The 22913-nt window shown below is 43.3% G+C and overlaps 1 protein-coding gene across 1 annotated transcript in view; it reads right to left on the bottom strand.

The window, feature by feature from the left end:
• OPCML (opioid binding protein/cell adhesion molecule-like) overlaps nucleotides 1-22913 on the bottom strand; it is a 461714-nt gene that overhangs the window by 215585 nt on the left and 223216 nt on the right. Inside the window, exon 2 of the mRNA XM_006776048.2 lies at nucleotides 5719-5951. Within this exon, the coding sequence (XP_006776111.1) occupies nucleotides 5719-5951 (233 nt within the window). The remainder of the gene's footprint in view (nucleotides 1-5718; nucleotides 5952-22913) is intronic.

Below are 22913 nucleotides of genomic sequence, written 5' to 3' on the forward strand. Positions count from 1 at the left end.
TTTTAAAAAAAGAGGTAGTGTTTAAAATGTATGGATGAGCTACTCATCATTGAATTCTCTTCTTTGCTTCTCTCTGATCTCTCTGCCTCTCTACACTATTCATTGTAGTTTTGGCATCCCACCCCCAATGCTAATTTTCTACCTTGAGCTTTGTCCTCAATTTCTTCTGGTACAATGTAATCTCCATAGTAGAAACAGGGAAGAAAAAAAAAGAAAGAGTAACTGGACAATTCCCACAATCTAGATTAGAGAAAGAACTTCAGATGTGCTTGGCAGGAGGTGGTGGAATGTGCTGGAGGGACACTGACCTTGGAGTCACATGGCCAGGGTTTGAGGCCCCGATCTGCTACTTACTCCCAGGAGGCCCCGAGGGGGTCTCTTCCTCTCCAGGAGCTGCAGCTCCTAATTTGCAAAAATGGAGATAACAGTCATTGTGCTGTGGGCTCCCAGGGCTTGTTGTAAAGATCAAAAGGGACAATACTGTGACCCATGCTGCAAAGTACTAAATAAACGCCTGGGATTCATGTTATCCCTGTTATAACATATCTCTTCGCTTGTCACATGGAAGACCGTCATCCCTCCCGGGAATCTTCCCCATCACTGTCCACTCCATGTCACCTAGACAGTCTCTGCCACAGTCCTCACCCGTCTCTGCTTTAGGGGCTGTCTGATCACTGCCTTCGTGTGCCATTTCACTTGCTGTAGTCACCGGTTCTTTGGTTCACTTACAAACATTGACTGCGTGTCTAGTAAGCCTCACACAGTGCTGTGTGCTGGGGACAGACATAAATCCGTGGTTCCCGCTGTTCTCTAGGAATAAGCTCAGAAAACTCACTCACCCTCATGCTAGTAAATTCATGATGGGTCTCAAATACCCGCTGCGGGCCCTGAGTTGCACCTGTTCCTTAGTTCTGTAATAGCTGCATGATGTTTATGTTTTCCTTGCCTCTAAACTTAGCAAGCCTCATGCTTTCCTTTCCTAGAATCACAGGATCCTAGCTCCACAGTTATGAGTGAGGCCATCGTCGTTTCCCCATCCAAAATGCAGGTGGTGATCTCTTCATTTTTTTTCTTTCAAGGCGTTAACATTCATTCTCTCAGTCTTTTTCAGACAATATCTCTTGGAGGCACTGTCTTCCTTTCTACAGGTAGATCCACAGCCCATACTTGGCTGGCAGCCTGATTCTCCTACCCCAACCCATCTGATTGTCTAGCAATACTGACCCCTGGCTAGAATTTCCTCTGCACCTGAGTATACATTCCAGCTCCCACTAACATACCCGCCACATGCTGCTTTGAGATGATCCCTCGGTGGCCAAGATGTGCCTTGGGTACCAGTGATAATAGTTGTATGAATGCAGCTCCTCTCCAAGAAAAGGACTTGGGAATTAATTCCATCATATATGTGGCAAAAGCCACCTTATTAGGCAGTGAGGCCAGGCTGTGAGGTCAGTCACAGAGCATTTCTTAGTCCACTCCATCTCAGGAGCAGGAGGGATGAAGCCAGGGCGCTGAGGGGCTGTTCCCCTTCTCTTCCGGCACTTGGTTGGCAGAGGTGATGAGATTCTAACATCCTCTAATGGACAGATGACAAATAAACACTTTTTTTTTTTTTCTAAACAGACAAGTTGCAGCCCAGGAAAGTTTTCCGTTTTCCTCATTGCAAAATCAATACCCATCAGCAGTTTGAAATTAAAGGCCAGATTAGGCCTCAGTTTTATACATGCCTTATTGTATTCCAAAAGCTTTCTACGCAGTCAGATAAATCTTCTTTAAGAGGATTAGGAAACTTTCATTATCTTTATCTCACCTGAACTAACACTAAGTCTAAAAAATTAATCTATGGACTGGATGAGAGCCGAAAGCTGCTGGAAGGAGGGGCACTCCTGGGCGCCTTTCTAATTGAGCCGCGGGGTCACGGCTTCCACCTACTGGAAAGCCACCTGGTCTCTGAGGGAGGAACAAGCCATCCATTGCTCACCAGGACGGGAGCGAATATAGCTCTGAGCTCCGCCTTTTAACCTCTTAGGAAGTATAAAGACCATTTGCTAAATGTTCCAGAAGCTTCTCTCCCCCCCTTCCGCTCTCCTGGTCTTCTGAATAGAAGTGCACAGGCCCCCTGAGATGAACAGAGCTATAAGAGGTGCCTGGCCTGAATGTGGAGACTGCAGGAACGGAACCCCGGAGTTGAAACTCTGCTGCCTGCATCACGTCTGTTCTCAGATCCTCTAACACCCAATGCTCCTAGGCCCATGGGAAGCACCACTGGCTTCCCTGTCCAGCCCAAGACATAGCTCCCAGGGCCTTGGGAAGAACATCACCCCGCCCCCCTGTTCTATACTACGTGCCCTTTAAGGCCAGTGTTGACGTTGGCATGTTACACAATCTGTCCTAGTTCCTGCAAAGTAAAAGCCGTGTTCCTTTAAGTCTGTCGCTGTGCACTGCCTGACAGTTCCTTTTAAACGCCAGTGTCTCATTTTCTGGATTTTAAGATAACTTTGCTGTCAAAGCTATGAGAGCACCATGGAGGTGTGGACTTCCACGCCCAGAAATCCAGCTCCTCCAGAACTAGGGCCAGGTGCTGGATGGGTAGGAAAACTCATTCTCCCCAGAAATGTTTGCCAGGCATCCCACCTCATGCCAGTGCCCCGCCATCCTCTGAGGAGAAGCAGCGGGTGTGACAATGGCTTCATCTCCTGATGGAAGCCGCCGTGTAACTGCCAAGCAATAATCAGCCCGAGCCCTGCCCCAGGGCGGGACATGTTGGAGAAGGGAAACAGTGTCTCATTTTCTGGATTTTAAGATAACTTTGCTGTCAAAGCTATGAGAGCACCATGGAGGTGTGGACTTCCACGCCCAGAAATCCAGCTCCTCCAGAACTAGGGCCAGGTGCTGGATGGGTAGGAAAACTCATTCTCCCCAGAAATGTTTGCCAGGCATCCCACCTCATGCCAGTGCCCCGCCATCCTCTGAGGAGAAGCAGCGGGTGTGACAATGGCTTCATCTCCAGATGGAAGCCCGAAGCAGGAAGACACGCTAACTCCTACTCATGCTCCCCATAAAACCACGTGAAATGAGCAAAGTTATATATTTTGGAAAGATAGGAGCGAGAGAGTCCATATTAGCTAAGCAAGGATGCCGTACACATTTCATACACTGACAAATCCTTTGAATCTAGTGCAGATGGAATATGGTAAAAGGCAGTTACTAAAGATTAAATCCTATTAAGGTGTCTGAAAGCCTCGGAGAGGAGGCCGAGCTGAGGCAAGGCTTCACGCAGCAGGGCAGCACCGGGGCTGCTGAGGCAGAAACTGCAGGGGCAGGCCCCTGACCCAGCACAGGCCTTAGAAATGGCTCAGTCAGAGGCCTGGAGGCTGTGCCAGCAAAGAGCCGCTCTGGCGTAAAGGCTGGCCATCCTGAATGGCATGAGTGGCTGAAGCAGGAAGACACGTTAACTGCTACTCATGCTCCCCATGAAACCACGTGAAATGAGCAAAATTATATATTTTGGAAAGACAGGAGCGAGAGAGTCCATATTAGCTAAGCAAGGATGCCATACACATTTCATACACTGACAAATCCTTTGAATCTAGTGCAGATGGAATTTGGTAAAAGGCAGTTACTAAAGATTAAATCCTACACAGGGACTCCTTCTTCCCTTTTTTAAAATATATTTTTATTAATTACAGAGATGAAGGGAGAGGGAGAGACAGACAGAAACATCAATGATGAGAATCATTGATAGGCTGCCTCTTGCACACCCCCTACTGTAGATCGAGCCAGCAAGCCCCTGGGCATGTATCCTAATGGAATCAAACCATGACCTCCTGGTTCACAGGTCCATGCTCTACCACTGAGCAACACCAGCCGGGCACACAGGAACTCCTTCTGAGAGCTCAGTTCATGGTTTCAAGTCCCCATGCAGGAGGCTCTGAGGGAGGCCTACCCCAATCCCTCACTGGGTGGAGGAAGGGAGGAAGGATGTGCCATCGGAGGATAAAGCGAGCTGAGCACTTCTGGGTGCCCTGAGCCAATACCTGAGAGGAACTGCTTTGCGTAGTAATGAGGCAGGGAGTGCAGTCAGTCCGGTGCAGTTAAAAATAACTTTCTTTGTACTGCTGTCTTGTTTTAAACGGCTCTCACGTTCTCCTAACTGCTATCTGGATGTATTTTTAATTTTTAATATTTAATAATTGATATCTAAGATTCTGACATTCCTACAGCCCTATTTTTTCCCCTACAAAGTGAAATTTGAATATAAATGTATGAAATACTATGCCTGGGTTTTACCAATCCTGATTTTTTAAGGGAGAATAAGAGAGATATTAAGCCTTTGAATCTAGTGCAGATGGAATTTGGTAAAAGGCAGTTACTAAAGATTAAATCCTACACAGGGACTCCTTCTTCCCTTTTTTAAAATATATTTTTATTAATTACAGAGATGAAGGTATCTCCCATCCCACCCCCTCCCTGTACTCCCCTCCACCTAGCCCCTGCTCACCCCACCCCCGGGTCTTCACACCCCACTGCTCGTGTCCATGGCTACGCATGTACCTTCCAGCTTTGCTCGCTGAATCAGGGTATCCAAAGCTTCCTGGGCTTTCGGGCTCCCCAGGAAGGACAGCGCATACGTCGTAAGAGCCAGAGTATAATTGTCTGAGATTCCTCTGAGGAACTCAGACTCCAAAAACTTGATAGAGTTTTTCACATCCAGATGAGGCTTGAAAGAAAAATATATATATATTTTACCATTCAAAAGAACCCCCAAAGTATTTTCAAGCATTTATTCAAAGAGGCAGGGAGGACAGTCAGTCCACTCCAGTTAAAAATAACTTTCTTTGTATTGCTGTCTTGTTTTAAACGGCTCTCACATTCTCCTCACTGTTATCTGGATGCATTTTTAATTTTTAATATTTAATAATTGATATCTAAGATTCTGACATTCCTACAGCCCTATTTTTTCCCCTACAAAGTGAAATTTGAATATAAATGTATGAAATACTATGCCTGGGTTTTACCAATCCTGATTTTTTAAGGGAGAATAAGAGAGAAACTTAGGGATTTGATCCCCCCTTTTAATTATATAGATTTATTTCTAACACAGACCTGGAAATAGAATTTTGACTAATCCCTCTCTTGACCTCGGCTGCACTGTGGGGCTAAGGGGTAGGCGTCAGCTCAGCAAGGATGCAGGGAGAACCTGACAAAGCAGCACACAGAAGCCCTCCTGGAATGTGCAGGACCATCACCCACACAAAAGCAGTCCCAAGTCACATGATTTCACGTCGTTAGCATTAATCTTGTATAACAAAAGCAGCCTATCAGAGATATTCAAAGACAGATCTCTACACAATCGCCATCATTATTTAATTATAGTTACATCTATAAGTACAGGAAGTGGATATTGTATCCATTTTTTAAGTCTACCAGGTCCCTTACTTAAGTACTAAGTAACTTAAGAGCTCAATCAGCACATGCCACACAACTTATTGAAAAGAAGTGAAGGATCAGAGATAAAATTGAGAAACGGTGAACATATTCAGTGCCCAGTCAAGAACCTAGCAGGTGAGAAGGAATCCCGGGTTCATACTCAACCTCTGGATTCTGTAGAGGAAAATGATTTTCTGTCTTCATACATGAGTAGAAGCAAAGACTGAGATGGTCCTTCCCCTCCATCATCGGCAGCAACCCCAACCCACAAATCTAGCTGGAACTCACCTTGTACGATGAGGTGGACCCGGGAGGTCTTGGGGTGGTTGTCCGTCTGCACAGAGCAGGTGTAGGGGCCTTCGTCATACACGTCCACATTCTGGATCATGATGCTGTACTGGGTTGGTGTGTTGACCAGGATGACCACACGAGGGTCTATGGACCACTTGTCATTCCCAGCGTAGAGGATGGTGCTGCGGTTTAGCCAGGCCACCCGGGTGACTCGGTCGTCTATGGTACACCTGTGGGGTGGGGTGGGAAGGAGGAGAAAGGAAGAGGGAAGGTGAAAGGGGAATATCAAGGAAGGAAGAAAGAAAGGGGAGAACGGGAGTAAGAGGGTGTTGAGCGATTAAATTATAAATATACTGGTTGTGCTTCAAGGAATAAATAAAAGAACATAACCTAGTGCTAACAGAACATGATTAATTATTGATGAAACCTCCTAAATATAGGTTAGCAGTGGCCTGAATCATCCTGAAGAACCGATGATGCAAAATCATTTGTATTCGATTTGGGAACCTATTCTGTGACTATCTCTGCTGTATATTTGTTTTCCATCTTAGTGCTCCCCTAGGCGTGTATGGAAATTAGTTTATATTTCTTGAGCACATTGAGCACCTCCTGGGAGAAGTGGCCCAGGGGCCCAGGGGCGAGAAAGTGGATCAGCATTTCAAATAGGTCCCAGGTAATCCACAAAGCAAATACCGAACCTGTTGTGAGCTCCAAATGGAACATGTTTACCTCCTTGGTGCTGATAATCCCCTGTATGCTTAAGCTGCCCAGTGCCTCCTGCAACCTACAGCTTATAACATGGATTGGAAATTCACCTGAGAAAGCTAACGGCGTTAGAAGAAACCCTGCCTGCCTCCTAAGATTTCTGGAGAGGGCAGAAGAGATGGTAAGGCAATTTCTCCTCCTCCTCCTCACACTCCTTTCCCTGTGCCCTGAGAGAAAATGGTTTGGCTGATGTCACCTCGTTTATCCTCACACCTCTCACCTACTTCCCCAACCATGGAAGGCTAATGGAATTTGCTTTTTGGGGTGTATGACCTGCTCGCTATCAGGTTTAATGTAGAGATAAACATGCCTGTATGGTCAGGAAAAAAACAAAAACAACTTGCATATGTGCCCCAGAAGCTGAGAACCTGTAAAGGAAAAATGTAGAAAAAGAAGCCCTTTATAACTGTGGGTCTGCAGTGAAGAATATGACTAAAGAGTGAGAGTTGTTCTCACCGAGAACTCAATGCTCTAGTCCTCTAGGCAGAACCTGAGTTGGGGTATCTGAGCACAGAGCAAAGGATGCCCCCAGATGTCCTAGCAGAAGGTAGGAGGTGTACCTCCTGGGGACAAGGCATGTGAATCCAGTGCCTCCAGGGAAGAAACACTACCATTCCTTACCAGTTCTGAACCCATTGAGCAACTAGAGATCCTTCTGATAGGCTCAGAAGATGGGCAGCACACCCGAGACACTGGCCATGGAAGAGAGTGCACACGCATTTGGATAAGCGGTTTCCCCTGGCAAAGCGACCAGCCTGACAGGGTCAGGGGAACAGATGGCACTGGAGCACCAGGTGACAGCTCTCCTGGAAAGGGAAAGCCTCAAGTCTAGAGAAGGACTATCCCTGGTTGGTCGGAGGAATAGAAATAATACCAGCTCCCAATTACTGAGGTCTTTTATGTACAAGTCCACCTAGCGTTTAGCAGGTGCCGGGGCCAGGAGGTAGGGGTGGGTGATAATCAGGTGCTTTCAAATTAAAATAGGAGGAGATTATTCTATTCTAAATTGTCTTTATTTGCTATTTTTTTAAACTAAAAGTGTAAAATAAACATGTCTAAACGTGCGAACAAATATAATACAAAGATGCAAAAAGGCCAAGCTAATCATTCCATCCCTGCCCAACTCCTGGTTCCCTGAGGTCATTATTTCCAAAACAGCCTGACACTTCTCCTTCCACATCTTACTCCTCACAAACATACATTCACATAGACACTTTGTCTTGATTTTTTTTTTTTGCCTGAAATGGAATCACACTCTCATTTCCCTGTGAAGCTTCTCTTTTAACATGACCACACGCATCTCTGCACACCAGTATCGACAGACCTAATTTTGTATTTGTTTCTGGGTAACATCAGGGAGATGAGTTTGGGGGGCCCACCTGGACTCACCATTAGGTCCTGATAATTCACGTGTCATTAAATGACTCTTTTCCACCTTAATACATGTCATTGGTATGAAGACAAATTAAAGTCATGTTTTTCTGACCATATCCTTGAGACGTTTATTTCACTTTCCACATTTGTTCATTCTATGGAAAGGTCTCCAATTCATTTACAAAGAAGACTAAAGCGCAAAAAGAGCTTCACTGCTTTGAACTTTCAAAAGCATTAAAACACACACACACACACACACACACACACAAACTCATTCATTCCTCTCGGTTGTAAATGATGGATAAGGCAACCCTATCCTAAGGACTGTTGCATTTGAGTAATTCCCAACAATGAAGTCCCACTTGTGCAATTCCAGGACTCAGCCAGCCAAGAGTGAATGGTGAGCTGAGACAGGGTGACGAGTTGTCTTCTAGTCCCTGGAACCACACAAATCCAGATAAATATGTGCAAACAAATATTGTTGCTTTTATTTGGGCCAATTATGTAACCCCTTGCACATTTACTGAATTTGTAAAATTTAAGTTATAGTTGGAAAGAATGCACTTTTGGTCTGTGGAAAATATTCCCACTTAAACATCAAAACATCTCAATATGTATACGCATATAGGTATGTATGTTTAATGGCATTTAAATACCATAGCAATTTGATACTCGTGATTATCTCTTTCAACATTCATAAATGAGTTCTTCCTTGACAACCATAAAATATGCACCATTCCTTTTTAAAATGTAAACTTGTGTTTCCATTATGTGTCTTCTGTAGATTTTATCCTGATATATTGTATGCTTGAAAATCTCTTATTGATCAGCTATCATATTTACATATAAATTTAAATTTCCTTTGTGTTCAGTGACCATAAAGCTCTGAGTAATAATATTTTCTTTTAGAATGAGTTATCAATACAAGGATAATATTGATAAAAAAACATAAATATATTTTACATGCTGTTAAGTAATAATTAAAGCTAATGAGTGAGCTTTTACTGGAAATATCGCTCTTAGTAGGATTGATGAGGCTTTTAAAAGTTATACCCTGGATAAATATCAGTACTGCTAGAATGAGACAGAGCTGAGGATCAATTCTATTCCTATTCCTTTTTTTTTCACTTTAAAAAGAACCTAGTTCACATCAGCAAGGATATGGAAATGAAAATCTCGTAGAGAAATGTCACTCAATTCTTTGAACCTTTTCCAAAACATATGCCAAAAATCACAGAGTAATATAGCTTCAAAAATTATTTTAATGATCGCACAGCTGACAATTCAATTAGTTCCTCTTTCAATTTCTTTTAAAGCAATGAATTGGAAAATACCTGACTTGCAAAGGGCTTTGTAACTCGGTATTAAATTCATTCAATTTCTCAATATCTAGACAGTATACTGCTAATATTTTACCAGGCTTTATCAAATGACTATTAAAGGAAGAAAGTAAAGAAAAATCCTCCCCTGGACAATTACTAAAGTGGAAGCAGTCAGAAAGGAGAATTAGAATTACAATGCAATCTCAGGCACTTTCTCGGGCCGATTTGGGGACATTTGAGAGCTTGAAATGTATCATTTTAAACCTACCTTGCCCTTGTACCACCTACAACTGCAGGTTGAGGTGTATGCAGCCAGTTTAAAGATGCCTCGCAGGGGCTGACTTTGAAAGAGTCAATCCAAATCTACCTTCTTGGGCCAGAACATGTTCTCATGCTTGGCCACACAGCCTGTGGAAAGCCTCATGCCCCGCTAGGGTAGGGCCAGATATACCCCAAACGGGTGACCAGGGACCAATTTAGCTGCTTTCAAACCTGGGCCTCATTAGCGAGCCTGGAAGGCAAATAGAGGGAATAACGGGATAAAAGCCATCTCTCAAATGGGGCAGAGCGGAATCACCAAGTCCACACAGCCCTAGCACCTGAGGAATGACAAAGAGACTTGGCACCAGGAGGAGGTGGTTGAGGACAGCTGTTTTCCCCACAGTGTTTCTGCGCTTCAGAAGGAGGAGGAGCGTCTATGCTTCTTGCTTTCTTTCCTCATAACAGGGCTCTCTTACTGTCCTCTGAACAAAATATGTGTTTAATAAATGTGGCTCCTTCCCTGCTGTTTATGGGGATGTCTTGGATTCTCATTAGCAACAAGTGCATGGAGAATTTTTGATGTTAAATAAGGGGGCCCCAGAGGAAAGTTAAGAACATTAATATAAACTTTCAGATTTCTTGAAAACCCTTTCAAGCATTTAAAATGTTTACATTCCATGCTGAAGCTTCCTACTGGTCCTTGAGAAGACAATTTTTTATAACTCTATCACAAGAAATGTCTAAAACTTTATACTGCTTATTCTGTGCCTGGCACAACTTTAAAACTTTCCACGTATTAAATCATTTGATCTATCCACATTTTACAGATGAGGAAACGGAAGCACAGAGAGATTCAGGATTCCTAACCCCCACAGCTAGTACTATCAGAGTGGGATCTCAAACTTAGGCAACCTGGCACTAGAGTTTCTGCACTTGAGCGCTGTGATATTCTCCTAATAAAGAAAGTGCTTGTGGGAACCACAAAAGACCCAGAATAGCCAAAGAAATCTTAACAAAGAAGAATAAAGTTGGAGGTCTCAATGCTAACCAATATCAAACTATACTGCAAAGCTATAATAATCAAAACAACATGGTACTGACATAAAACCAGACACATAGGTCAATGGAAGGGAAGAGAGAGCCCAGAAATAAACTCATGCCTATCTACTCAATTAATCTATGACAAAGGAGGCAAGACCATGCAATGGAATAAAGACAGTCTGTTCAATAAATGATGTTGGGAAACCTGGACAGATACATGCAAAAAAAAAAAGAAAGAAAGAAAGAAAGAAAATAAACTAAGTCACCTTCTTAAACCATATACCATATAAGAATAAACTCAAAATGGACTAAAGACTTAAATGTAAAACTCAAAACTATAAAACTCCTAGAAGAAAACTTAGGTAATAAGTTTTCATTACTGCTGTTAGTAATATTCTTTTGAATATGTTTCCTATGGCAAGCGAAAGCAAATGGGACTAAATCAAACTAAGAAGTTTTGTTTTTGTTTTTCACAAAGCAAACAACCTACTGAATAGAAGAAGATATTCCCCGATGATGAATCCCATAATGGGTTAGAAAATCATACAACTAAACACCGAAAAAGACAATCTGATTTAAAAATGGACAGAGGACCTGAATAGACTCTTCTCCAAAGAAGATGTACTTTTGGCCAACAGACATATAAAAAGATGCTCTAGGTCACTAATCACCAGAGAAATGCAAATTAAAACCGCAATGTCACCTCACACCTGTCAGAATGGCTATTATCAATAAGTAAACAAACAAGTGTTGGAGAGATGTGGAGAAAGGGGAACTCTCATACACTGTTCATGATTATAATTTGGTGCAGCCACTATGAAAAACAGTATGGAGTTTCCTCAAAAAGTTAAAACTATTACCGCCACGTGTCCCAGCAATACTACTATCCAAATAAATCCAAAATACTAATTCGAAAAGATATACACCTCTCATGTTTATTGCAGCATTATTTAAAATGGCCAAGATATGGAAGCAACCTCAGTGTCCACTGAACAAGAGGTGGTACATATACTAGTATACAATGGAATATTATCCTGCATACAAAAGAACAACATCTTGCCATTTGTGACAACACAGGTAGACCTAAAGGACATCATGCTAAGTAAATAAGTTAGAGAAAGACAAACACTTTATGATTTTACTTATATACGGAATCTAAAAAATAAAACAAATGAACGACCAAAACAGAAACAGACTCATAGATAAAGAGAACAAACTGATGGATGCCAAATTGGAAGAGGTGGGGCTAAAAAAGGTGACTATATTAAGAAGTACAAATTGATAGTTACAAAATAGTCATGGGATGTAAAGTACATCATAGGGAATATAATCAATAATATTGGCATAACTATGTATGGTGTCGGGAGGCAGTAGACTTATTGGGAGGGAAACACTTCATCAGTTATATAAATGTCTAACCACTGAATCTAAAAAATAAAACAAATGAACGAACAAAACAGAAACAGACTCATAGATAAAGAGAATAAACTGATGGATGCCAAATTGGAAGAGGTTGGGGTAAAAAAGGTGACTATATTAAGAAGTACAAATTGATAGTTACAAAATAGTCATGGGATGTAAAGTACATCATAGGGAATATAATCACTAATATTGGCATAACCATGTATGGTGTCAGGAGGCACTAGACTTATTGGGGAGGGAATCACTTCATCAGTTATATAAATGTCTAACCACTGTGCTATACACTTGCAACTAATATAATATTGAATGTCAACTGTAATTGAAAAATTTTTTTAAAAGAAAGTGCTTGTGTCTTGAGAATCCATGGAACAAGGCCAACAAGAGTTAGTTGGCCTTATCCAATCAGTTTCCCTCACATTTATGGTACTAATTTAATTTTCTCATCAGAGATAAAATAGCTTATTAGAACAAAATAGATATTTGAAAGTGATTTTGTACATCCCTAAAGCACTGCTAGCTATGTGTGAGGAGAGGAGATGGGAATAAGGATCAGAACATGCAAGGAAATGCCTGAGAGACGTCAAAGGAAAAGGACCTTGCAGTCAAAGTATCATTTCCAAGGGCACTGAACACGGAAGCTGGGGTTAAAGTGCAGGGTGGATGTGTTTTGTTCCAGAGGAGGGGTGCAGTAGGGAAATCCCTGCCTTAAAGCAGTGTTTGTCACACGTTAGTGTGCGGCAGAATCACCTGCAATGTGTTTCACAAGGCAGATCCCTGCGTCTGACCCCTGGGAGCTTCTGGCCCAGTGGGTTGAGGTGGGCTTAGAATTTGCCTTCCTCACAAATTCCCAGGTGGGGGCAGCACTGCTGGCCAGGAGCCTATAAAAGTAGTGAAAACCATCAGAGTCAGGAATGAAGTGTGCCATGGGGATTGGGAGCATTTGGGGACAGAGTGGTCAGAAAATGCCCCTCTGTGGCCTGCATGCGAATGTCATAGACATTTATGTGAATAAAACACCATCTGCCCCATTAAAGTAATGTTGTAGATTTTTAGCCTGTTTATATATGTATATGATTTATAATTTTGGGTTTTAGAGTCTATAAGGGTAGATGGTTAGGGCATTTATACCTAGTGTTGTGATTTTCTGTGTATGAAATTTAAAAAAGAATGCTACCACGGAGGACCCTGAGACCCTTGTCCCTGCCCACCTCTGTCCTTGGCCTTTAAAATGGCCTGCCAGAAATAACATAAAATAAAATGTAAAAATAAATAAATAAATAAAAGAATGGCAATTGCTGCAGAAAGTGAAAAGGAAAGACTGGAGAGAATGCATACAAACAGAAAAAAAACCAGCATCCTAGTTAAAGTCCCTGAGGAACCCCAGGGGGTCGGCATAAGGGGGTGTCAGCAGGATGAAGTTTATTTCAGGAGGTGCTCCGTGCTGCCCCGTTCAGCCTTGTGTGGGAGCACATCTTTGTCCTTGGTATAGTATAGTTCTAAATAATTCAAACTGTATGTGAAAGGAAGCATCTGTTCAGCCTTGTGTGGGAGCACATCTTTTTCCTTGGCTTACCAGTCAGTATAGTTGTAAATAATTCAAACTGTATGTGAAAGGAAGCATACAGCTTGAGAGTGGGGCCTTTAGATGAATAACAAATGCCTTTGCCTGCAATTATCTTATCATCTAGTCAATATTCACTTATTTCTATTTTCTGAGCATTCTTAGAGCTTTTATGGAGTCTTCTATTTTCCCCAGAAAACTGAGTGATTAAACAAAAACAAACATGCAGAAAAGATGTCTATATGAGATCCCTACTTATACGATGAGGTTAGAAAGGTCAACCTCACAGTAAGGATAGTCTAGTCCTGCCTGAACATGAGCCCATACAATCTGCCTCAGAATCACAGGATCCAGTGGAGGACACTATGTCAGACCACGCAGATTAAAGAGAAAGAAAGACCAATACATCTGTAGAGTAGATGACCGTAGGGTGTATGATTTCTACCACCTGAAACTGATACAAAATAGTATTGAATATACTGTAATTGAAAAATTAATTAAAAAAGAAAGAAAAAAATGGCCTGCCCAAGAGTCCTCAATTTAAGAAATGCTGATAAAGGTGATAGGGTTGAATGTTAAAATCCCCAAATGCATTTTTATCAATTTTCTCTTTAAATGTACCCACAATATTAGGTGGTGGGTTTTTGTTTTGTTTTTTTGCTTTCATTTTGTTATTTGCCTTTTGTCATAAATTGAAAGGCAATTAAACTTCAGGTCAGAACCTTACATGTATCAAAATACATCAATAATGCCAGTTTGAAAAGCGGGGGGAGGATCTCACTTTCTGAGAATTCAAAGACCAATAATAAATGGATTTTTTGAAAGGAAAGGAGGGTTGGCAAGCCAAAATGAAATATTTTTAGATCAATTCCCGAAGTCTTTTAAATTGCACCAAGCTGTTCTCCTGGGAAGTTTTAACTACTCAGTGATTCCCTGAATTACACATGCAGCCAACTCCATAGCATTACCGAGGGCTTAAATTATGGAAGAGAAAACTTTATGATTCAGATGGTGGAAAACTCAGCAAGAATAATAACCCTGCTAGCGGTAATGTTTTAATGTTTGCTGATAAGGTGTTGGTGGAGGAGGTCTGAGGGTGTCTGTGCGAGAGTGGGGAGGCATTGGAGCAGCTTAGAGAGGGCCAGGGTGGAAATAGGTCAGCTGTTTCAGCGGTGCAGACATTGGCTGTGAAGGGTGAGGACACATGGCATCTACACCATCTAACTAGCTGGGGGCACCCCACTAACAGCAGGGGGAGTGGAGAGTCACGTTAATACACAGAGAGGGTGCTAGTGAGTGAGTGTGTGTGCATGTGTGTGTGCATGTGGGTGTATGAAGGGGGAGGGTTTGCTCCTTTTCTCTCCAGAGAAACATATCAAGTGCATGCAGAATGAGGGCACTGGGGGGAAAAAAAAAACAGAGCCAGCACAAAACCAGAGAAGGTGCGGGTTATCCTGAAAACGTGTCACCTGAAGCAGAAAATCAGCTTCGGACGATGAGGTGTAGTGGTTGCAGCCATGACCGATGATGTGAGTCCATCAGGACAGTATATGCTGTGTCTCCGGCAGGCAAGGGGGGGCGCTTCCGGCCCCCCGCACAGTGGGGGCCCTGCCTGCACCCTGAGAGCAACTCCTCACACCTCACTGCCCACATGAGGAGGCCGGGGGGAGGCAGCTCAGGACAGAGCCCCTGGAGTGGTACAGGAAAACGGAGGGAGGGCTTATGTGGAAAGATGGCTCCACAGGGAGGTGGACATTGCTTACAGCCACCAAGAGGAGTGAGCTGGATGGCTGTGGGAGGAGAGAGGAGAATTCCTCTCGTGGTAATAGAAGGTAAAGCACAGGGTAGCGAGGCATAATCATGAAAGAACAAGGCAGGCAAAAAGGCGGGGACAGTCGGAAGAAAATAATGAATGACTGAGCTGGCTTCTTCCCATACCTGAAGTCGCTCTGTGAGCTCACAGGATGTGTGGGGAAGATAACTTTATTAGATTCAATATATAAGTAAATACTGATGAGATTGATCTTATTGAATGAGAACCACTCTAGATGAGGCAGGAGAAAGGTGATGACTGATGGAGAGCAGTTGAAGTCAAGGTGAGAAAGGATGGGATGTAAAGGGCATGAAAGAAAAGTGCTGCATCATCAGAGCAGAAAAAATAATGGAAACAGATATGTTTGGAGACCTGGCTATGGAAAAACAAAGGGGCTAGTGAGCGATGCTTTCTATTTTCTCCAAGTGGAAGGCAAACTGGTCAGTGGAAGGCAAATGGGAGGGTAGGAGAGAGGGGAAGGCAGATGTAAGAAAAAGTGAAATGGCTGCTGCATAAACATGTGAGCAAAGCTCCCGGGGGTACCGGGACTCATAGGCGGTGCTGAGGTCCCCTTTGCCATCCTGGCCCAGGATTCATGGTGATAGTGCTCTGCCAGCTTCGGGCATATTCCCCGGAACCGCTCAGCTGCTCAGCTCCAGGCAGAGAGAAAATGGATAGTTGGGCTCATCTAATGGTGGAACAGGCCAGATGAGCGAGAGAGAACAAGCCGAGGATTAAAGAAATTAAAAATGATTGAGTAAACGGGTAAGTGAAGAGAGGAGGGTCTGATGGATAGAAAGAACCTGTTGGGTTTCATACAGTGGGAGCCTAAATGAGGCCCTGGAGCAAAGGAGGTGGAATGAAAGAAACTGTACATGACAGGAAGTAGAAATACATGCGACCGCGCCATGATGGCCCTGGTCAGTGAGGGATTGAACTAACCTGGAGGCCAAATGGATCACCCAAGTGGACCCTCAGAATATGGAGAATGATGGTGGGAGATGAGAGCGCTGTTTTCTTTCTTTCTTTTTGTTTTTAAATAGACTTTATTGATTTTTACAGAGAGAAAGGGAAGGGGACAGAGAGTTAGAAACATCAGTGAGAGAGAAACATTCATCAGCTGCCTCCTGCATGCCCCCTATTGGGGATCGAGCCCGCAACCAAGGTATATGCCCTTGACCAGAATTGAATCCGGAACCCTTCTTCAGTCTGCCTGCTGATGCTCTATCCCTGGAGCCAAACCGGTTAGGGCCACTTTGTGAGCTTTGATGACATATGCAAATTGAGTATTAGAGAGATAGTGCATTGTGGTGCTAAGAAGAAGGCAGACAGAAAATGAGCTGCTGGTTCCCTGAGGTCCTGAGCTGTCCCGTGGACTATATGCAACATGTAATAAACCCTAACATCCTGTTTCAGGCTGTCATGCAGGTCCCCAGCATTGTTTTTAATACAATCGTAGGTCTATTTCCAGAGCATACAAAGCAAGCGTTCTATAAACTCAAATTTAAGTTGTGATGGGTAATTTGACTGTTACATGGGGATTTTCACTGGGAAAGGCCCCAAGATAGGCATCTCATCCAACGTTTCAGAACCTCCATTTGCCCATCTGTGGAGTGGGATGGACGTCTTTACCTCCTAGTTTTATTAAACATGATCTTGAGGCCGAATGAAGTAACGCATGTACAAGAGTCACAACTGTACCTGGCGAAGAGTAAACACTCTTTAAACAGAACCTGCTCTATTACTACTGTCAGAGAGTTCCCTGTTTCTCTCCCTGGAAAAATAGAATTCAACTTCCTTTTATCAGGGTATGTATGTTAGTTTGAGCAAGTGATACTGAATCCATTTGCCTATCATTTTCCAAAGAATTGTGAAGCCTTCTCTTTCTGTGTTTTCAAATCTGTGAAGAATGAGATTTGATTTAGGGTTGTTTAAGCCCATTTCAAGGCTGGTTATTTTGCGGGTGAACAGATTAAAAATAACATGCGGTATACATTTTTGGCATTGCCTCGCAAATCAAGCCAGTGTTTTTCCAGCCTACATGTAGATCGCTTCTAATGGGATTTTCCTTGTCCCCCCGATTTCTCACTCTTCAGAAGTATTTTGTACTTGACCTACATAGAGTTCTACAGTAGGGTTTCATCTCCTGCTAAGGTTGATTTCCTCAGCTACAGCCATTGAGAGAAGTCTAACTTTTGTATTTTTATCAGGCCTCATTCACAGTGTGTGGACACAGTGGTTGATGGGCTGCTTTCTAGATTAATGACCAGTGGTTTCTAAAATGCTGTATGTCTAAAAATACATAATTGAAAGATCAATCAGTTACAATTGTGCACACCTGAAAGAGGATTCAGCTGGCCTGCAGGCCCCACAGCTTGGGCAGTGGTGTCCTTGTCCCAGGCAGCCTCACTCTATAAATAGGACAATGCTGAGCCTAGAAGAACCAGACACCCAGAACATTCCATTCTCAAGCTGATTGAGACATTACTGCAATCACATGCAAACTGTGTAAGTGCTGGACTGGATGAGGGGATGGGGAGACTGGGGACAGGCTCACAATGGAATAGATTACTCTAGGGCAGTGATGGCAAACCTTTGGAGCTCGGCGTGTCAGCATTTTGAAAAACCCTAACTTAACTCTGGTGCCGTGTCACATATAGAAATTTTTTGATATTTGCAACTACAGTAAAACAAAGACTTATATTTTTGATATTTATTTTATATATTTAAATGCCATTTAACAAAGAAAAATCAACCAAAAAAATGAGTTCGCGTGTCACCTCTGACACGCGTGTCATAGGTTCGCCATCACTGCTCTAGGGCGCAGTTGCAGAACAACATCTTCCATTTCTTTAAGAGGCACTGACAGCACATCTGCTGCAGGACACTGAGGAAGAGTGGAAATTATTCCAAGGGTCTCACTCCCCACCCAAGGAGACATCAATAGCTGATGAAACAGTTTTTCAGAGGCAGCGGTAAGGGTGCATGCATTTTAGGGTGCACGAAGGAGGAGCACTGATGTTAGCAAAGGGTCTCTCCACGGAACTGGGCAAGCTGTGGGTGGATCTCCATCTCATATTAGGAATCACCACTTGGCTTGGGATGCCTCCTTTTCCCCACTTTCCTCTTTTGTGACTTTGTCCTAAAAGGTAGTGCTCACCATAAGGCAAAACCATTTCAGAATCAGTGAGCCAGTAGGTAAAGAAGAAAATTGTCTTTTAAGTTAAGAATGATAAAAATCTCTCCTTTCCCATCCTTCACTCCCCTCCCTCCCTCCTTCCCTCCCTCCTCCTAATCCCTTGCCTCTCTGGTCTTTGTCTTGGCACAGAATTCCATGAGGAGCTGTAAAGGTGACTAGGGCATTTGCTTTGACTCCTGTCTAGACAGCTATTTCAGAACCTGCCCCATGGCTAGTCAGGGATGCCTTGCAGAGCCACCCGGAAGGATCCACATTACTTATTTGTCACATGGCTCCCACTCCCCGGTCCCTTCCTCCTCCCCTCCCACAGCCTTTAAAATCCAGCCTCCCCATTTGTTCATTACAGCTGGCGAAGAAGTGAGCAAGGCGAAATTAAAATGTTTCCCCGAGCACACAGCGTTTTAATTCCATTCAATAGATGATCCTGACATATTTACTCATGGCCATGTCTGTCTCAGTATCATCCATGGAAAAGTATAAATTAAAATTTTAAATTAAAAGAACAGAGTCTGGGGAGCTTGCTATCTTTTTGAAGAATGGAGCCAGTCAGCCACCGGCTCCCAGCATGAGGATCCTGGGAGCAAAGGCTCTGGCAGTGCAGAAATGAGGGCCGTGGGTTTCCCTGCAAATCCCTTCCCCAAATAATGCCGGGGATCATGGGATCCCGCAGACAGACCGAATGGCCAGACAGCAGAGCAAAGCTCTCCCTCCCCTTTGGGGTGCAGATAAAACTTATCAGAAGCTGCTAATGGACTGATTAATTCTCAAAACCAAAAGAATATGCTGGAAATGGACTAGCTTTTACACTACGACAGGAATTTTGTGCAATACACTGGTTAAGAGAATACAAATTTTAACAAGAGGTATATAAGCTCCAGCCATAGGTCTATAATTTACAAACTCTTGATCCTTTGTGTGCATCAGTTTTCTCATTTATAAACATAAATCGTGGTTTTAAAATGATAGATTGTGGTGAATATTAAAAATACAATCATTTCAATACCATTGTCAAGGTTCTGAGGCCACAGTTAAGAGTCAGTATAGGTTTGCGGTTATATTTCTAGAACTATTCAAAACTAAAGAATAATGATACCCAAAGCATTATAATAATTTTGGCTTTCCCTTGGGGTTAATCTTATATCAGCTCTAACGTTTAGAAAATTAAGGAGGACATCCACCTCTTTGGGTCCCAACCCATAGAGCAAGCACACTGTCCGGAGTGTGGAGCAGGGACTGTGTGTACAGGATTGTGGCTTTGTGGCCAACCAGGAGGCCACCAAGTGTGAGTCTTCTTCCGAGGAGACAATGCATCTGAACAAAACCTTATTTGCGTTTTTAAAAATAAAATCCTCATTACACAGACAGATGGGCAGGGACAGATGGGAGAGGACCCGGAGTAGTCTCTCCCCAGTGCCTGTCCATTCTCACCGCGCTTCTCCTGCAGAATGTCAATTCTGTTTGTTTAAAAATGGATGTTATATATTTTTAATAAGCCAATCATCTCTTCCAGCAGAGTGGCTTATTTTATAGAGATTATGCGAGCTAGCGCCCCTTAAAAACTAAAATTGAAGGCAGGCAAAAATCTTTCCCTGGGCCATGAGAGGCCCAAAGAGACAGATTCCCTGGGGGCAATAAAGTCACAGGAAACTTTTGCAAATGTTTCCAGTTTAGACTGAGAGTCGTTGCTGTTAATGTCATCACCCACAGTTTGGCGCCACAGGTTGCCAGTCTGAAAGGAAGCAGGATTTTTTTGCCCCTGGAACTCTCTGGAATGCTTAGAGGAGACCAAGAGCCCAGGGAGTCTGACCTGAGAGTACCTTAATTTCTCTGGCCTGCACTTTACTCAGGTGTTGAGCAAGGGGCAGAAATGTGTGCACAATAGTACCTCCAATGAGTGCACAAACCCCGGGCTGAGCCAGGGTGTTCTGTATGGGGGTGGGGGGGGGAGGGTGGAGAATCTTTCCATAAAAACTTGTTAAGGAGAGGGTTTGAGGAGGTATGCCTTAAAGACCCGGTTACTCATTATAATGTTGGAAGGCTGAGTTTCCTTGCCATGGATTTTAAATCAAATGTATAGAGAAATAAAGACAGGAAATAGGGAGGGAAGGAGAAAAAATGAAAAAGGAGAGAGAGGGGGAGAAAAAAAAATCTTTAGGTTGGTTGAAAAGTGTCTAATATACTCCATACTTTCAAGCCCGTGGACGTGGGTGACTATTGAAAGTATTTTCTTTCTTTTTTTTAAAATATATTTTATTGATTTTTTACAGAGAAGAAGGGGGAGAGATAGAGAGCTAGAAACATCGACGAGAGAGAAACATCGATCAGCTGCCTCCCGCACATCTCCCACTGGGGACGTGCCCGCAACCCAGGCACATGCCCCTGACCGGAATCGAACCTAGGACCCTTCAGTCCGCAGGCCGACGCTCCATCCACTGAGCCAAACCGGTTTCGGCAGAAAGTATTTTCAATCTTGTGTTTCACTCAGGTGAATGCTGAAATTCAGCCCTTGCTTTGCGAGCACACACTGACTCCTGAGGACTCCTGTTAGTCTTTGCAAATGCCTCCGGACCACATCATTCCCTGCACCCACCAGCCCTGCCCCTGGGGCTCTGTAACCTTGCCCTTGCACTGCCCTTGCCAGCAGTGGGCCCGCCCTCCCACTCGCCTGCTCCCAGGCTCACCTCCACCAGCACAAGCACGAGTTAGGATGCATGTCTGGAGAGCTGAGTCTTTCCTTCCACTCAAATTAAGTGTGGGAAGCAGGCAGAGTCTGGTTAAGTTAAGCCCTCGGGGATTCCAGCCGAGTGGAGAATTACTCCTGTCTCAGTTCATTATAATGAATAATAAAGAGATACTTACATGTGCCTTTTGGTAAATTATTCATCTTGTGCACTGAAGAATCGGGGCAGTACTACATAAGGGGGCAGGCGGGTGCATCCGGGTTCCTATAAATACTCCATCTAACACCATTTCCAAAGCCCCATCTCCTCCCCTCATTAGGACTGAAGAAGTCGGGGAATCTTGTAAAGAAATGGCTTAAACCAGGCACTTCTGCCTCCCTGTTGGCTCAGTGTGTGTAGCTACCCATAAAGCTGAGGCTGTTTATAACATATTTGTTATTTTATTGTAGCTCCGAAGTTGCTGAAGCCACCTGAGGAGCTCAGCAGGACCGGCACTTTGCTTTATGCACCATCCTCAGGAGGTAATTAAGAGAAGTGAGAATTGTTTCCAAACCAATAAAACTCCCCGAGGACCCTCCACCCACTGCGTTCACCAGAGCCCTGATCCCTTTCCAAAGGCAGATGCAGTGCCTCCAAGAGAAACACACTTCCCTTGGTTCTTCACTGCTTCTTCCTAGATGCCACTGTCCCTGTTATATGTTCATGCTTAAGATGGAACAAACATGGGGTGTTAGAGAGTCTGGGGCCTTAGATATCACTCCTTTAAGAAACACGAGATTTTGCCTTTTCTAGCTAGGCATTCACTTGCTAGGTTCAGAAAATAAACAAGTCCTAATTAAACTTTGTCTTGGTGATACTTCTCATCATTCATACCGATCAAAAGTCGGGTTCATGTTATTAACCTTAGGTGTTACATCTTGCACAAGCACTTGCCCTTATTCCATTGTGAGTGGTGTCATCAGTCCTTACACTGGGAACAGCTCATCGTATTGTTACACCTTTGTCTCCTCCTTGGTGAACATGCAGAAGGCTCAGAACTGAGGCTCATTGAGCAAAAGAATCCAGACATGAGGTTAGATGATAATGATGTTGATGATATCAATGATGATGGTAGAGATGAAATAGTGGAGCATATAGGAAGAAATGAACCAAAGAGAGATGGGGGTTTATTGCTGGAACATCAGATATCCCTACATGTCTACTTGATTGTGCTTAGAACCAAGGGAAGAAGTTAACCAAAGTGAGCAGAAGTTCTAGACTCCTGATGAACAAGAGACAATATTTAGCCAATCAAGCAAACAAGACAGATAAGCTGCATTCACTGCTTCAGGGGAAGCCAGGGACAATAAGAGGGGCCCTGCGTTAAAGGAGGGTGACCCCAGAGGTTCAGAGAGGAACTGTATCCTGCTGTGGGCATTGGGTATCGGAACTATGCTTCAGGCAGGAAGGGGCGTGTCAGCATTTTGAAAAACCCTAACTTAACTTTGGTGCCGTGTCACATATAGAAATTTTTTGATATTTGCAACCATAGTAAAACAAAGACATATTTTTGACATTTATTTTATATATTTAAATGCCATTTAACAAAGAAAAATCAACCAAAAATATGAGTTCTCGTGTCACCTCTGACACGCGAGTCATAGGTTCACCATCACTGAACTAGACAGTAAGAGTACTGGTCTCTGCAATTCTGTAAAGCTTCACTCAACTAGCAATTTATCTGTGCTACTTATGTTCTACCCTTTCCATTGAA

Source organism: Myotis davidii, unplaced genomic scaffold (genome assembly GCF_000327345.1).
Source record: "Myotis davidii unplaced genomic scaffold, ASM32734v1 scaffold809, whole genome shotgun sequence".
Classification (NCBI taxonomy): Eukaryota; Metazoa; Chordata; class Mammalia; order Chiroptera; family Vespertilionidae; genus Myotis; species Myotis davidii.